The sequence below is a fragment of the Mesoplodon bidens genome (assembly GCF_964165515.1).
Source record: "Mesoplodon bidens genome assembly, chromosome: 12".
NCBI classification, from domain to species: Eukaryota; Metazoa; Chordata; class Mammalia; order Artiodactyla; family Ziphiidae; genus Mesoplodon; species Mesoplodon bidens.
Window position 1 is genome coordinate 82,400,610 of NC_138168.1, and position 18,148 is coordinate 82,418,757.

The 18,148-nt window shown below is 38.7% G+C and overlaps 1 protein-coding gene across 1 annotated transcript in view; it reads right to left on the reverse strand.

The window, feature by feature from the left end:
• TFB1M (transcription factor B1, mitochondrial) overlaps nucleotides 1-16,211 on the reverse strand; it is a 68,881-nt gene extending 52,670 nt beyond the window's left edge. The window contains exons 1-2 of the mRNA XM_081251344.1: nucleotides 16,036-16,211; nucleotides 13,182-13,333 (exon numbers count right to left, since the gene is read on the reverse strand). Coding sequence (XP_081107470.1) covers nucleotides 13,182-13,333; nucleotides 16,036-16,168 — 285 coding nt within the window. The 5' untranslated portion in view covers nucleotides 16,169-16,211. The remainder of the gene's footprint in view (nucleotides 1-13,181; nucleotides 13,334-16,035) is intronic.
• Between the last annotated feature and the right edge of the window lie 1,937 nt (nucleotides 16,212-18,148).

The window sequence follows — 18,148 nt, forward strand, 5'->3', positions numbered from 1 at the left end:
ATCACAGACATAGAGAACAGACTGGTGGTTGCCAAGGGAGGAAGGGGGAGTGGGGAATGGAAGGAGTGGGAGTTTGGGATTAGCAGATGCAAACTATTATACGTAGGATGGATAAACACCAAGGTCCTACTGTGTAGCACAGGGAACTATATTCAATATCCTATGATAAACCATAATGGAAAATAATATAAAAAAAAGAATGTATATATATGTATAACCAAATCAGTTTGCCGTACAACAGAAATTAACAACATTACTGATAAAAAATAAATTAGAGACTAAGGACATTATAATGAAATACTGAGAATTAATTAGGAGCAAATCATAGGAAAGATGGACTTAATTCAACTAAATCTTTGTAGCCTAAGTATATACAAAGGATGCTACATATTACCAAGATCTTTAACTTAATCGATGACTAGAGTCAAACAAGCAGAAAGTCATGTGTCGTCGCCAAGCTGTACGTGGCAGAGTCTGAATCACCCCCTGACCAGAGCACCCCTAAAGTACTTCTGATCCACAGGCACTTGCAACCTAATGAATTATCCTGCATGTTTTTTTTTTTTTTTTTTTTTTGCTGTAAGCGGGCCTCTCACTGTTGTGGCCTCTCCCGTTGTGGAGCACAGGCTCCGGACACGCAGGCTCAGCGGCCATGGCTCACGGGCCCAGATGCTCCGCGGCATGTGGGATCATCCCGGACTGGGGCACGAACCCGTGTCCCCTGCATCGGCAGGTGGACTCTCAACCACTGTGCCACCAGGAAAGCCCACCCTGCATGTTTTAACAAAAGCTACCTCCCAGCCTAGTTCTACCTTCCACTATTTGCTTTCCTTCCTCTTCCTTCAGTTTTTATGAGTAAAAAAGAAAAATAAAGGAAAAAAGTACTCTTTCCTTTTTTTTCCCTCCATCTCATCCACCTTCGCATCACATCTTAAGAAATGCTCTTACAATACTGAAGCGCTGGCACCTAACTAAAAAGAGCCTTACAGCTAAGCCATCTATAAATTTGCATTGTGTTAAGTGCCCTGGACCCAACACAAAACTTGATTCTGGAAGTCCTTAGTTAAAAAACAAACAACAACAAAAGAAAACAGATGCAATCCCTGAGCTTATAAAGCTCAACATGCAGGAGTGACTAAAATCAATGAAAACAAACACATCTAAAGTAGGTAACAAAAGGAAGACAGTAACCCTCTTCCCACACTAAATCTCAGCTCAGGGAACTCAGAGAACCTTGGCTCCAATTCACGGAACTTTTGCCCTGAGCATCCCTTGGACCTTCTTCTCTAGCTCAATTAAAGCTAACTAATTCTCCTAACTCTCCTCTTCACTAACTCAGGCAACTGAGGAAGGATGAAAGCACCACCACAGAAGCCAGGGAGGAGACATGGACCGGGGCACCCAGTTGTAGATCACTTACACCTTTGGGTCAACAATGTGCCTTGCACATGCTTCTTTAGAGCACTGTGTATTACAGTTATGTATATTTAAGTTTCTTTTCCCTGCAACAACATAGGCCCTTAAGGGCACCTGTTTCTTATCTACCTTAATATCCCCTGCAGCTGCAATAGTACATAGTAGTGCTTCATATATATTTGATAAGTGAATGAATAAGTGAGTGCTCAAATGGCATACAGTTTTCTGTGAAGCTGGAAAACTCCTCTACTAGACTGCGAGATCTGGGGCTCCCAAAATTTGTAGGGTCCAGAAACTTGCAAAGATTTATTTCACTGATAAATCAATTAGAATGTGAGAAATGCATAGCTGAAATGCATATACTAATTAGAGGCTAAACATTTTAAGTCTGGGAATCATCTACTTTGATACATTTAGCCATGGTAGTTTAGCAAAAATAACTGCATACCTCTAATATTAATGTACTTATGGATTATTTTAAGTTACCATGATTTGCTAAAACTTAATCTGATGAGTTCCAGACAATTACTCTTAGAAAATATAATAACCTCAATATACCATAAAAATAAAAAAGGAGACAGCTCTCTATGGGACAGGTTCTTACTGTATAAAAACTGTGTATTTAATGATAGCATTTATCATCAATGAAGAACTTAAAATTTTTTCTATAATTATGCTTCACATAATTAAAACAAATAAGCATACCAAAAACCAAGAGGCAGAACTAAAAGCTTATGTTTCACAATGTCAATATATAGAAAGTAATGAAGTCATCAGTAATTAAGATTAAAACAATGTAAATTTGGCTTTTTGGCATTAATTTACATGCTCTGATAACTCAACCAAGTTTGAAATGTTAATTTTTTCCACACTGACACACACAGCTGCATACCAGAAACCTGATATAATACACATTCACCTTCCTTCCCTAAGTTTAAAGTTGCTTTTTTTTTTTTTTTTTGGATTCCCCTTCAGGCTTAAGTGTCAATCAGTGAAACAGCAAGTCGTCCTGTTCTTTAAAAGGTCTACCTTTTCCAGGACCACTCTGTAGCTTAATCTTCCCCTTTCCCACTCCCCACTGCAGAAGGAATGAATGCTGGTGTTCAGTTTTATGGGAAGGCCCTGAAGCAATTATGGAGGCAAAAAAAAAAAAATGCTATACAAACTGAAATGACAGTGTGATTACAGACAGCAGCCATTTCAACACCCGATGATATTCAGCAATGACACAAGAGACCTTCTAACTAACCACTAATAGAGGAAAATGTTTTCATTATCATAATGATATTTGGGGAATGACGAAGGGGTGGGAAAGATCACTATTACACCCCTTCAAGAATAACACTTCAGAACATTGGAGGTGTTGCCTCATCATGTGCTCAAAGGCACAGCTGACTATGAATGCACACACTTGATTACAGCCAAGTGGGTATTTATTTATACAGACACTCAAATCATTCTATCATTTTTATTTTAGTTTCCAATCCTATATTCTTCCAAAATGAGGCATGAGTAAGCTTTGAGTAAAAAATATTCATTAAATAAGGCTGTAAAAGAAGAAAGAAAGCCAAACCACGATAGGAGAAACATGTATGTAAATCGTGAGAGCTTTACATCGTAACAATCCTGGAGATGTTAGATCTCACAGCTGACATACTGAATTATACCATTTTCACTCAGTATTGGAAGTAACTATACCCAGTTTCCAAGAGATCATGTGTTTTTCTGGTATTAAGTTTTGTAAAGGGTACAAGGAACAAACAGAGAATTCCTTTAATAAAAGTGAGAAAACAAATGCAAAAGTATTCTTCACATGGTCACCGAAAAATCTCTCTCCTCTAACAAGTCAAGGTCTTAGTGAATGCTTTCTGTGGGGGGCAAGTAGCTATGGTCTAACTAGATAGTTTGCTGGTGATCTAATTTGATGCGGAAAGAACTTATACCCAATTATAAGGTACTTATGCCCAATTACCAATTCCTTGAGAAAAACTATCAAATAGCCATTTTGTATGTTTTATGCCACCTTCTCATGGTGAGGGGCTCCTGGCGGCCAATGCTGTACAGTGGGCTAAAGATTAATTACCCAGCCCAGTGATACTATCTTCTTTCTAACTTGCCACAAAGTAGGAACCCAAACACCGTAGAAATAAGGGCTGGACAAAACTGTTAGGTAAACTATATGATAATGAATCTACAGTATGAAACCAACAGGTTAAAAAAAGTTTTTTAATTATATAGAACACACAGAAAAGACTAATGCTATTATTCAAAAGGAATTTAAGATAATGTTAAAAATGACTTTTCTAAGGGTGAAGATTACAGCATGATTTCAAAAAGTCAGCCTGCTTTGCTTTTTAAACAGGCCCAGAACATGTACAGTAGAAACTCACTTAGACTCATCATGGAATTAGATGTTTGATTTAATAAATTTTCTACTCAACCAATGTAACTCCTTTAGGTGTTAACATTTCTTAAACAGAAACATACAGATGGAAATCTTTCTAAACTGTATTGCACAATTCTCTTCCTAACCCAAGAACAATGCACCCAATTTCACCCTTTTCTTGATGACTTGGGTCACTGTTGCCTGTAGAGCAATGGCCTCAATGGTTATGATCCCTTAGTGCTGTGTTTTCCAGCTTTTTTTTTTTTTTTTTTTTTTTTTTTTGCGGTACACGGGCCTCTCACTGTTGTGGCCTCTCCCGTTGTGGAGCACAGGCTCCGGACACGCAGGCTCAGCGGCCATGGCTCACGGGCTCAGCCGCTCCACTGCATGTGGTATCTTCCCGGACCGGGGCACGAACCCGTGTCCCCTGCATCGGCAGGCGGACTCTCAACCACTGTGCTACCAGGGAAGCCCTTTTCTTTCAGTTTTATATTTGCTTTTTATAGCTTTTCTGCCACAGTAATAACTGTTACTTCTTGCTGTTGTCAGTGGGTCTGCTTCTAGCAATGATCTCTGTACTTACGACTTACAGTGGACTAGGAAATCACTTTGGCTGTAAGTCACCTTTTGCTAATTGGTTGAGTGTTGTCTATGTTATGATTAACTACGGTTATATCTATATCAAGTAACTTACATGTGTAAAGTATGTAATTATCACAACAGAAAGTCCTTATTTAAAATTTGCTAGCAATGAAAGAATTTCAAAATTCTACTACCTCTGATTAAAAACAGCTCCTTTTGTCAGGATGACTAGATTACTTTATATGTCCCTTTACAAGACGACAGGGAAGGAGAATAATTATAATAGCAACCATTTATTGACAACTGGCAATAGGCCAGGCTCTTTACATAAATTTCTATCTATCCTTGTGATAACCACAAAAGATAACTACCATTCCCATGCTGCAGATGAGAAAGCTGAAGCTAAGAAAGATTCAAAGGCAAGCTCAGGGTCACAAAGCTAGTAAGTGACATATATGATATTTGAACATCAGCCTATTTAATTCTCAATGCCATGAACTCTCTACTTTGCCTATCAAGTAAAAAATAATCACTCTATTTACCTACTATAAAATCCCAGAGGTAATACTAACAATAATCAATGCCTTACAATCTCCAAAATTCCATGAAATAAACACTTAACGGTTAGGAAGCCTCCTAGAGCTTCTTACTCTGGTCAAGATGAAATACAGGAGACCAGATACATTCTTTTGCCTTAAACGAGAAACGGACAAAATAGTTGAGGCAATAATATTCAGACACTGGACAACAGGAAGTGCGGGAAAACCTGCAGATCCAAGAAGCTCTCACTGCCCCACGGGCAAGAAACACGAAGAAAATGACACCAGGCACATCATGATGAAAATGCTCAAAACCAGTGATAAAGAAAAAAGTCTTAAAAACAGCCAGAGAAAAAAGACAGAAGCAAAGATAAGAATGACAGATTTCTTGTCAGAAACAACACAAGTAAGAAAATAGCAGAGCAACATCTTAAGAGCACTGAAAAAACCCAAAAACCTGACACTATGTTTTTTAAACACAAAGGCAAAATAAAACACTTTTCCAGACATACTAAAAAGGATTTATTACCAGGAGATCCACACTACAAGAAATGCTAAAGAAAGTTTTTCAGGTAGAAAGGAAATGATACTAAATAGAAATATGGAAGAAGTGCACTCAAAATAGTAACCACAGGGGTAACTAGGTAAGAATGTTTGCTTATTATTTAAGTGTCTTTAACATAGAGTTGACTTTTAAAACAAAAAATAACATTGCATTGTGAACTTTATAACATATGGAGAAATACGGCAACAACAGCACAAAGGCCTGGCAGGAAGAGATGCAAGTATACTATTGTAAGATCTGTATGCTATCCATGAAGCGGTATACGTAATTACTTGAAGACAGACTGGGATACGTTAAAGACAGACGTATACTATACACCTTCAATAAACCACTCAAATAATAAAATACAGAGCTATAGATAATCAACTGCAGTAGACTGACTAGTGGCCCCACAAAGATCCACATCCTAATCCCTGGAACCTGTGACTAGGTTATGTTACATGGTAACAGGAACTTGGCTGATGTGATTAAAGATCTTGCGATGGGGGGCTTCCCTGGTGGCGCAGTGGTTGAGAGTCCGCCTGCCGATGCAGGGGACACGGGTTCGTGCCCCGGTCCGGGAAGATCCCACATGCCGCGGAGCGGCTGGGCCCGTGAGTCGTGGCCCCTGAGCCTGCGCGTCCGGAGCCTGTGCTCCGCAACGGGAGAGGCCACAACAGTGAGACGCCTGCGTACCGCAAAAAAAAAAAAAAAAAAAAAAAAAAAAGATCTTGAGATGGGGAAATAAGCCTACATTATCCAAGTGGGCCCAATGTAATCACAAAGGTGATGAGAGGCAGGAGGATTAGAGGCAATGGTAGAGATGTAGAAGCGAGAGGTACATGAGCTAATGATGGCAGGTGGCCTCTAGAAGCTGAAAAAGGCAAGGAAACATTCTCTCCTGAAGCCTCCAGCAGAATACAGCCCTGCTGACCCTGCTTTTAGACTTCTGACCCCCAGAACTGTAAGAGAAAAGTCATTTTAAGCTACTGAATTTGTGGTAATTTGTTACAGCAGCAATAGAAAACTAATACATAAGGCAGAGATGGCCAGAGTGGTGGGAAAAATGCAAGACCCACTACACACTTGCCTATGAGAAACACACTTAAAATATAAAAACAGAAATAGGTAAAAAGGATGGAAAAGATATACCATTCTAACATTAATCAAAAGAAAGATGGAATGGCTATATTAATATCAGACAATGTAGATTTCAGAGGAAAGAATATCACCAGGGATCAGGAAGTTCATTTCAAAATGATAAAGAAGCCAATCCATAACAAAGATATAACAATCCTAAATGTTTATGCACCTAAAAACGGTGTTTAAAAATAGTTGAAACAAAAACTGATAGGACTGCAAGGAGAGACAGACAAATCTGCAATTAGAGTACAAGATTTCAATACCTTTCTCTCAACAAATGATTGAACAAGTAGACAGAAAATCACTAAGGAGATAGAAGACTTGAGTAATGCCAACTGACCTAATTGAAATTTATGCTGCATCCAACAACAGCAGAATGCATATTCTTTTCAAGAAACGTTTACCAAGACAGATCATATTCCATATGCCATAAACAAGTCTGAATTAATAAAAAATGATTCAACTCATGCAAAGTATGTTCTCTGATTACAATGGAATTAAACTAGAAGTTAATAACAGAAAGAGATCTGAAGAGCCCCCAAATTTGAAAACTAAATGATACACTTCTAAATAATCCACAAGTCAAATAAGAAACTATAAGGGAAATTTGAGCTAAAGTCTTTTTTAATATCTAAAAAGAAAAAGGAAATTCTGAATGCAATGAAAATGAAACAACATATCAAAATTTGTGGGATTCTCCTAAAGGTGTACTGAGAGGGAAATTTATTGTACTAACACCTATAAGAAAATATGAAAGGCTTCAAATCAATGACTTCAGTTTCCACCTTAAACTACAGGAAGAACAAATTAAACCCAAAGCAAGAGGAACAAAAATTTCAGAGCAGAAATCTATGAAATAAGAAACAATAGAGAAAAATCAGTGATTCCAAAGCTGTTTTTGTTTAAGATCAATAAAGTTGACTACTCTGTAGCCAGATTGATCAGTAAAGAGAGATATGCCAATTACCAACATCAAGAATGAGAGAGGCGACATCATTACAGATTCTACAGATGGTTTCTTTACCATTAGAAAAATCAATATAATTTGCTATATTAATTAAAAGAGAAAACCATCCGATTATCTCAAAAACTCAGAAAAAGTATTCTTGCAAATCCAATATCCATTATTTTTATTATTTTTTTTACGTCTTTATTGGAGTATAACTGCCCTACAATGGTGTGCTAGTTTCTGCTTTACAACAAAGTGAATCAGCTATACATATACATATGTTCCCATATCTCTTCCCTCTTGTGTCTCCCTCCCTCCCATCCATTCATTATTTAAAACAAACAAAAAACTTCTCAGCAAACTAGGAACAGAAGGGTCCTTCTTCAGCCGGAAAAAGGAGATCCAGGAAAAACCTACAACTAACATCGTACTCAATGGTTAAGAGTCTGAATGCTTTTCCCCTAAGACCCGAGAAAGACAAGGATGTTTACTCCTACCACTTCTGTTAAACACTGTACTGTAGGTCTTGGTGCAAGATGAAGAAAAATAGTGACAAATAGACTGGAATGGAGGAGGTGAAACTGTCTTTATTTGCAGATGAAATATTAATATATGCAGATAATACTACGGAAATCTACAAAACAGCTACTAATAAGTGAGTATAGCAAGGTTGTAGGATACAAAGTCAATATCTAAAAATAAATGGTATTTCTACATAGTAACAACAAACAACTTTGAGTTAAAATTAAAAACCAATACCACGTACAATAGTATCAAAGAATATGAAATAGTTAAGGGTAAATATGACAAAAGGTGTGCAAGACTTGTCTACTAAGAATTATAAAACATGGCCATGAGAAATTAGAGAAAACCTAATAAATGGAGCAATATATCACGTTCATGGATCAGAAGACGATACTATTAAGATGCCAGTTCTCCCTAAAGTGATCTACAGTTTTAATCCAATCGCAATCACATGAGGTTTTCTTTTTAAGTGGAAATTGCCAATATGATTTTAAAACTATTTGGAAATGCAAAGGATCTAGAATAGCAAAAACAATTTTGAAAAAGAAGAACAAGGTTGGAAGACTTACATGACTTGCTCTCAAGTCTTACTATAAAGCTACAGTAATCAACACAGATTGGTACTGGTGAAAAGACAGACCTATAGATCAATAAAACAGAACTGGAAGTCCAGATATGGACCAACACACATAAAACTAATTGATTTTTGACAACAGTAACAAGGCAACTCAATGAGGAAAAGATAATATTCTCAACAAATGGTGCAAAAAAAACCCCACTTTACCCTTACATCACAATATATACAAAAGTTAACTCAAAATGTGTCATAGGTCTACATGTAAAAGTTAAAACTACGAAACTTCTAGAAGACAGGAGAAATTCTTAGTTTGGGTTTTGGCTTTTTTAAAAAAAAATTTCTCAAAGTACTGTGACTCTAAAACATGCATTAAATTTAAGTGCTAAAATTTCATGCACTTATATGGGGTAAGGTGGAAGCAAATTATATTAACTCCATTTTGAGAATTTAGAGTTAGAATGATCTCGCTAAGATTAGTGTCTAAACAAGTTTCCTTACTGAAAGTATTTTAGAGATATCTTCATAATTTTTCTGCTCATTGTAAGGAACTAATATTACATAGTGATTCATAGGGATTTATTGTAATATTTTACTCCAAACTGTAGATTTGTAGATTTTCAAGGTTCATGTTCCTCTCATTGTGCAAAAAGAAGATCAAAGTGAGACTTCTGCCTTTCACTGTAATTTTTGTTTTGTCATGGAATGTTTAGAACAAGAGGAGGGCAAGTTCTGGCAGAGTTTATAATTTGGCTCACCTGGAGCAAACCAACGAGGAGGCACTCTAACTACCAAATTAAGGTCTCTACTTAATCAACACTTGGAAAATTGGAGAGGGATTTTATTTTTCTCCTTCCCATTTACAATCATCCCTTGGTATCTGCAGGGGATTGGTTCTAGGACCTGCCGAGAATACCTAAATTCACAGATACTCAAGTCCCATAATCAGCCCTCTGTACCTGTTCAACCTCAGATTCAACTAACCTCGCATAGTGTAGTACTGCATGTATTTACTGAAAAAAAATCTGTGTATAAGCGGACCACTGCAGTTCAAATCCGTGTTGTTCTAGGGTCAACTGAACTTTGAAAACCACTGGATCTTATGTTGCTTATGATTCTAAGAATTTGTACATTATTCAGGAAATAAGCTTTCAACTCAATTAGCATTCAACTTTTTAAAAAACTGAGATACAATTAACATATAACATCATATTAGTTTCCGGGGCACAGCATAATGATTAGTTATATGTGTACACTGTGAAACTATCACCACACACAAATTTTTCTTCTTGTGATGAGCACTTTTAAGATTCACCCTCTTAGCAACTTTAACACATACAGTACAGTATTAACTGTAGTCAGCATGCTCTACATTACATCCCCAGGACTTATTTTATCACTGGAAGTTTGTACCTTTTGACTAACTTCACCCAGTTCACCCAAGCCCAACCCCCAGCCTCTGGCAGTCACCAATCTGTTCTCTGCAGCTACGAGTTCACTTTTGTTTTGTTGTCGCTGCTGTTGTTTTTAGATTCCACATCCAGATAAAACATCCAGAAGAAAATGTAGGAGAAATTCTTAGTTTTGGCCAATTATTTTAAAACTAAGGTGTAAAAAGCATCAAATTAAAAAAAATTGATAAACTGTACATGATAAAAACTAAGTTTTATGCACAATCACAAGAAAATGCAACCACAATAAGAGAGAAAGAAGCTCCACATGTCCAATACTAGTTTGATGAGTTGGAGAAAGTCCCAATGTTTCCACAGCACTGGGGATTTTCTAGCGCTCCAAAGGAGTAACATTACTTTTCTCCTATACCTCTTTCCAGATTAGCAGTCTCATGAACAATCCTTAATTACCAAAAGTGCCCAAGGCATGGGGATGATAATTTAATTGATTACTTATATCAAAAATCGTACTGAGTGCCCACTAAGATAAGGCATTCATTTAATCCATAACAATCCTATGAGCAAACCAAGGCACAGAGAGATAGTTACCTGCCCAAAGTCATATAAATAGTAAATGGTACAGCCTGAAATCAAACACAAGCCATTTGATGTTAACAGTCTGTTCTTCGCTACAAACTCATACTATAATGCTTCCACGTATTAGACATGTTTTCTTACATTCCAACACGCTGATAGTGAAACCTATGTTATCACTATGTTCTTTCCCTCAGGCTGCCTCATGATAATATTTTAAGAATTGAATTAAGCTACAAATGACATACTTTCAGCTAGCAGACATTTTATAAATTATTATAATTTCTTTAAAAAGTAATTCTATTAGCTTAGGTATCACTAAAATGGAATCCTTAAAATAGATCACTCTCCTTCTGCCTTCACTGAGTTTTATGATTAATTTAGTACCTCTAAAAGAAAGTGGTTTTACATATTGAAACATTCTTTACAGGAAAAAGAAGTCTATTTGATATTTTAGTACCCAACATTTTTTTAATGTAAATTCCTTTCATGCATATAAGACACTAAAAATTAATTTTGCCTCTTCTACAGAAACAAAAAAGAAGCCAAATACACATTTCTTGCACAGTAATTTACCTTGAAATCAACCTTCATGGTTAGGGAAAAAAAGCACAAAACTCTTTTGATAATCAATGCTACACAATTATTCACTTTCACCATTAAATAACACATTTAATCAGCTTATTAGATAGATCCCTACAAAGACAGAGAGACAACCTTTTTATCTCCCACATGAGACATCACTGAACACCTGCTATGTGTCAGGCACCCTTACATGTCAGGGAACAAACCGAACAAAAATCTCTACCCTCATGGCGCTTACATTCCACGGCGTGAGACTGACAACAAAGAAGAACATATGGTGTGTCAGACAATAAGAAATCTCATGCGACAAATAAAACAAGGCAGAGGTTAGGAGTGCAGGAACTTGCGTAGGCGGTGGTGGGGGCAGGTGAGAAGAGTACAGTTGTGGTTTAGTCTGTCTTCAAAGATCTCTAGTTGAGATCAGAGAGGAGAATATATAAATTAAGCTGGCGATGAGAAATGTGATTCACCTCCCTGCCTAATGAGAAAGAATTACACATAAGAGAGGGTGAGATTTAGGGTTAAGATGCCCCTTTAAGGGGAAAAAAGTCAGATGAGTCTTCTTCTCTATGCCCACAAAAGGGTTAGATAAATAAACCTGCAGGGAATTACGTAGTGTTATTCAGTTTCTTTTTATCACCTTATGCTCTCACCAAAAATAACAATATTATCACTTCCACCTCCCACTGATACACCGCTCTTTCCTCAAATGAAGTTATAAATCTGAAACCAATTCTATCAATAAAGGCTGGCAAAATTAGATGAAACTAAATACCTAATTGTTTAAAGCATAAAAACTAGAAATAGCAAAATAATGAGAAAAAAATCACTAGGTTTCTAAAAAAAATTCAGAGGCATGAACACAAAGCCCTAGATTTTCAAACAAATTTTTTCTAACTGTTCTGGCAGAAATTAAACATTTATCCATTAATACATACAAAAGTATCAGAATGTCCTAATTTTAAACCAATCTGTCCTCTTGTATGAAAGTAACAATGTAGATAATTTTATTATTCTGCTGGACTCGCCTAATAAATTGCTACTCATATGAACTAAAGGCTAAGGGCTCTTTTAAAGTTTCAGAATTGCAGAGGAATCAAACAAAGGCCCTTTTAAGTGCATTAAGTGCCCCCCATGAAGAATTCCCTTTACAAGATCCCTGATATAATCTGTTCCACTGTTTGCCACTGTTCCAAAAATATAAGTCCCTCCTCATTTTAAATCCACATCTGCCTCCCTCAATTCTTACCTATTTGTTTTAGTTCTCGTCTAGAGAAGACCAAAGCAAGCTGATCCTCCCCACCACAGCCTTTGATAGGCAGCTGTCAATCCCCTCACTCAAGGCTTCTCTTCTCCTGTTGAAACACACCCAATTCCTTCAAATATTTCCCATATGACATCACCTACTGTTTTAGATGCATGTATCATTTCATTTAAACCTCATCTTAACTCTACATATACAATGGTACAACTTAATTTCTTCACTTAAAAAATCCTTACACAAATGCCTAAGCTTAACAATTAGTCTCTCTCAATGAGGCATATGTCTTCATCTTTTGCTTGTAGACATGATTTTCTGAATTTAAATGAGGTTCTCAGAAGTCAGTATTGGCATTACTTGGTTTTACTTATTTTTGAAAGAATGGGCCATGACATGCACAGCTATTAGTAGATAAAAAAAAAAAAAAGGTCACACAAGGAAGTTTGTTTAGTATCAATGCATAAAGCAGGTTTATTCAAGCTGTGGCCAAGAGTTCATGTGGGCATGCTGGCTAGAAATGCAGGTTCCTATACCACTCCAGACTATGGAATCAGAATCTCTGGAACGAAGCCTGGAGAGCTGCAGTTTGAGGAGCAAACTACAGAAGCCTTGGATACCCTGGGGTTTAAGAAGCACTGTTTGAAGATTTATATCGAGTTTTTGCCACCTAAAAGAGACACCAAGTATCTCACCTGTAATCCAGGAATAAATCGACTATCCTTTTCAACCACCAGCAGTTCAGCAACACCGGCATTGAGAATGGATCTTGTGATTCCCCCAGGCCCAGGGCCCACTTCATAAACATAAGCATTTGTCAGACTGCCAGCTTTCCTTACAATTTTATCTAGAGAAAAGAAAGTTTCAGTCGATTACCTTGGCAAATTTCAACATATGGAATTTAAAAAGAAAAATAATCTACACAAATTCTTATCAGCAATTACTCAATCAACTAATCTTTTATATATAAGATATATTTATCCGATTATTTAACGCTCAACCTAAACCAACATATAGTGGCCATTCAATATTCTACCATATAACTGGTGAATTGTACCAAACCCTTAATAAAAATAAGATTACCATAACAAATTTCCTTAACGTAAATTTAGCCGACATGGTCTTGTCTACGTGTTCCTCTGCCAAACCAATCAATTCCTAAGAAGAACTGCCTGGAAAAGCACGCACCACTTCTCTACAGTTGTTGAACACTCAATATCTGAATAAGCAAGACGACTTTCACACTCAATTTCCAGTGCTGCTAGTTAAAAATTCAGAAGCAAAAAGTGCTGGCAGTCTCTATTTTTACTAGCAGGCATCTAGTTGGTGGACAATATGGCAATGGCAGCAAGTTCCTAGCTGGTAGGACTTGCAGAAACTTGGATTCTTGGTTATTTTCAGGAAAAGGTGACATTTAGCAGTGGAGGTTTTTTAAGCTTTGCAAACGTGCAAGTTGATACGAGAAATTAATTTTTTAATTAATCGATCTAAGTTAGCAGACCTTAAGAAGTCATGGAAAAGCAGATTACTGAGGATTCACTGCAATCAACCATCACTTCTGGAAAAACAAACAGACTGGTTTTATTGACTGAGATATTAAAATCCAAGCAATTGGGCTTCTTGGGATAGTGGAAATTTAGCCACTGAAAACATACCAGCACTTCACTGCATTGTTCACTGATACCGTACAGTCTCATTTTTGCTTGTATTATTGATAACCCATCCTTGTAGGCTGAGGCACAAACGGGCTCTCAACCATCCAAAAAAAGTTTTCTCTTTAATGGGTGCCAGGAGAAAACTTGCACCCACTGACCATCTATTTGTTACAGGTGCTTTACATGTTTTCTCACAGCAAATCCTTACAGCCCATTAACTAAGAACTACTATCCCAGTTTAACTTCTCTACACTTCCTGGTTTCCTTGTTTATTATTTTATTTGGGTGAGGTCACCTAGAAAGCAAATGGAAGAGAAGGGACTCCAGCTCAGGTGTAAATCCTAAAGCCAATCCTTCCTGCACTAAAGACCAGTGCCTCTCGGAGGGAACAAGAGTCTGCATTAAGCACGGGCATCGTGAATTTAATATTCTCATGTTTTTTAATGGAGAGCTATCACGGTAGGTAGGACAGTTGTTCCACCTTAAACTTTTCAAACCTTTCCAGAAACATTCAAATACAAATGACTATCAAAGAGGCACTGTCAGTTCACTACACTGGGGTTTCATCTTGCTCTGCTCACACCTGAGCTTCTCACCTCACACAAGTACCTTAATTTCCCTTCACTTTGGTTCCTACAGAAAAGGGAATAAGAGTACCTAGATTCCAGAATTTGTTCCTAAAGGTGAAAAGACTCACATGAAAAAACGTACATGAAGGATTCTTCTGGAAATATAAAGACCCGTATTTTCAGTCCTGAAAAAGGTGCTCTATACCTAGAATGTGGCTAATGACTAGTAGAAAAGGTTGGTTCTGGTTTACTACCGGAAGCAAAGAATCTGAGAGGTGGGTAACCTTTTAAAGCTCTTATAGTAGAGCTCTCCTCGAATTAAAAGATGAGAAAACTGAAACCACGTTAAGCTATTTTTACCCAGTTATACTGCTACTGGCCTGTCCACACTGCTATTCTATGTCCAAAAGATAAAACATCCTATCCATGCTTTGTGGACTGTACTTCATTTAACAGAAGATGGAACTTTCGGGGTGGGATTTACTGATCCTTTCAGTTTCTGAAGAGGGGCCAAACAGAATGAAATATCAAAACCTCAGAAACGTTAAGTATTCCAACCGTGAACTAGGGGACATATTTGATATCCATCGTTATTACTGAAGGCTCATCTTTTAGAACGACCAACACTCAGAAACGCCGTAGAGGTTAAACGAATATACACGTTTGTCAAAATGTATCACACTGTGCGCTTCAAACAGGTGAATTTTATTGTACTTTAAATGTTACTTCAGGAGTGGGAATGTAAACTGACTAAAATGTAAGCTCCTTGGGGACAGACTTCGCCTTGCTCACTCCCATATCCCATCTTCAGCTCTAGCACATAGGGGCTGGTTTAATATGTATTTACGAAATGAATATTTGCACCCTCGAGGATTTTAGACTCAACAGGTAAACGTTTAAATAACGAATCCCATGAAACTGACACTTCCGACATTGTTACTGATAAAATCCCTGCTCTAAGTTAACTGCATAAAAAGCCAATCTAGTCAGCACGTGCAGTGTATTTCGTATTGTTAACACACCGAGCCTCGAATTCCAAAACCGCCTTTCAGGAAACGCGACCCCTTCTACGCCTAGTGTTTGCTCGGCGTCCGCACAACCTGCCTTCAAGAGCCCACGGCAAACACCCCTGAGCAAACAACGCATTCCACGTCCCCTGGGCGGCGGGACTCCGGAGTTTTCAGTTCAGGGCCTGACTTAAGTCCACTGCACGCCTGTCCCTGACCCCCGTCACTCGCCCGCAGGGTCCGCGCGACCCCCCCCCCCGACCCACGCCCCAGGGACGCGGGGGGAAGACATCCGGGGAGCAGTGATAAACCATCCACCTGTCAGCCTCAAGTCCAAGAGAAAATTCTGGGATAGCTGCTTCACGGCTTGCAGTCTAAACAACTTAATGATTTCTCGAATCGTGGGTAACGGCGGGAGACGGAAAGTGCCGACCGTCCTGGAGGCAGCCATGAGCCCGGACCTGGCCGCATAGGTCTCACGCAGGCCCCTCCCCCGCGGTTCCTTAAGTAAAGGCGGGCGAAGAGCCGGGTAGTACTATGGCCCGCCTCCGAGCCTGCCTTATTGGTCAGACGTACCCCGCCGGAAGCGATGGGACGCGAACAGGAAGTCCGGGCGCACACATGGCGCATGCTCCGCGTCCGGTAAGCGCGGTGCGGTCTGGGTACACGCTGGTTTCCGCACGTGAGGGCGGGGGAGGTGTCTACGGCGCCGGGCCTCTAGTGGTTGGGCTGTGGCCGGAGCGGCCCGTGGGTGGGGCGGGGCGGGGCGGGGCGAGGCGGGGCCCGGGCAGGAACGGGGAGGGTCGGATCCAGGGATTGGTGGATGAAGTTCTCCAGGTGAATGGGCTTACCTACAGCCTCTCTGTGAGGGGTCGCGGGTGATTAGAGGCAAAATTGTTGATTGCTAATAACTCTCTTATGGTTAGGTGTTTTTAGAACCTCAGCACTGCAGGTGCGGGATAGCAGGTTTCTAACTTCTCTTGGCCTTATTGTTACTATTTGTTTTTAATCTGTTAAGTGAACATAACGTCTGCTTTAAAATTGTGGCGCTGAGAGAAGTCTCCTGGTGTGTAGATCCAGAACGTAGAGCAGTGCATGCTGTGTGGTAAAGCCGCAGTCAAAGATGGCAGTTACTGCTCTAATTATCTGGCAGGTGAATGCGGCCCAGAGGAGTTAAACAACATCAGCACAGCTTGTTCGTGAGAGAGCCAGAGCAGAACCCAACTCCTGTCCCTTCAGAATGTTATCAATTAGAAAAACCACTTTGTTTAGCACTTTAGGCTTTAGGAAGTGTTTTCGTGTATATATAAAATACTTGTTTTTGAACCTTTCACTAACAGTGTTGTGAAATAAATAGGGCAAATATTACTAGCCTCCGTTTAGAGCGGAGGAAACAAAAACTTTAGAGAGGTGAGATACCTTAATGAAACTCAGAAAGCTAGAAAACTGTAGAACCCAGATCCAATCTAGGTTTCCTGATGCGTGTGGTGGCTGCTCTTTCTGGTAACCTGCCTACGAATTGAGAATTGTTTGTCACCTCTTGCGTAGCTCCCCAGAGTTTTCTTATTGCCCCTTCATGCTGCAAGCCTCTCTTTGTAGCAACTGGAAAACGAAGGATGAAAGGGAAGGAAAATTAAACATGATAATACTGATAATAGCTAACATTCACTGAGCTTTTCCAAAGTATCAGGCTTCACAGCTGAGTGCTTTAGGACCATCATCTCCTTAATTGTTACAAAAGATTAAGGCTTAGAGAGGTTCAGCAATTTGCCCTAGGCTGCCCAGATAAAAAGTGGTAGAGTCAGGATTTAAATTCACAATTCTGTGTCCAGAGCCTGCTTTTTAAGCAGTGCAGTGGAGAGGTCATATGACTTGCCTAGGATGGAAAACAACAAAGCAAAGAAAGATATTAAAAATCTCTCTGACAGATGGGAGAATTTAGCTTTTCTAACCCTGTTTTTTTGTGAATTGCTCATTGGTCACAAGTGAAGGATAAAATTTTATATTTCTTGAAATAGTAAGTTTAAAATAAATCTCATGGAAAGCCAAGTAACTGTGGGTATGATTTGGAAATGAGGAGTCCATTGAAATCCCAACAGAAAACCCAACCACCTGCTGTTACAGCTGTATTATAAGGAACTGTAAGGTAATCTGATCTGGTCTACCTCCTAGCTTTAGAAAATTGGGAAGTGACTCCCATAAAGTTAAGGTGATTTGCCCAAGGTGGCATAGAAATGTAGGCTGAAAGTCTAGACTCTTGATTCAGAGCCCTTACTTTCCACAGTAAGGGCTGGGAAGGTATTCATTCACAGTTATATTCATTGTTTCATTTATTCCTCACAACAGTCCTATGTGGATGAGATTATTATCCTTATTTCTGTGAAGAAATAGAGGGAGATGAAGTCATTTGACTTAGAAGACTTAACCTGAG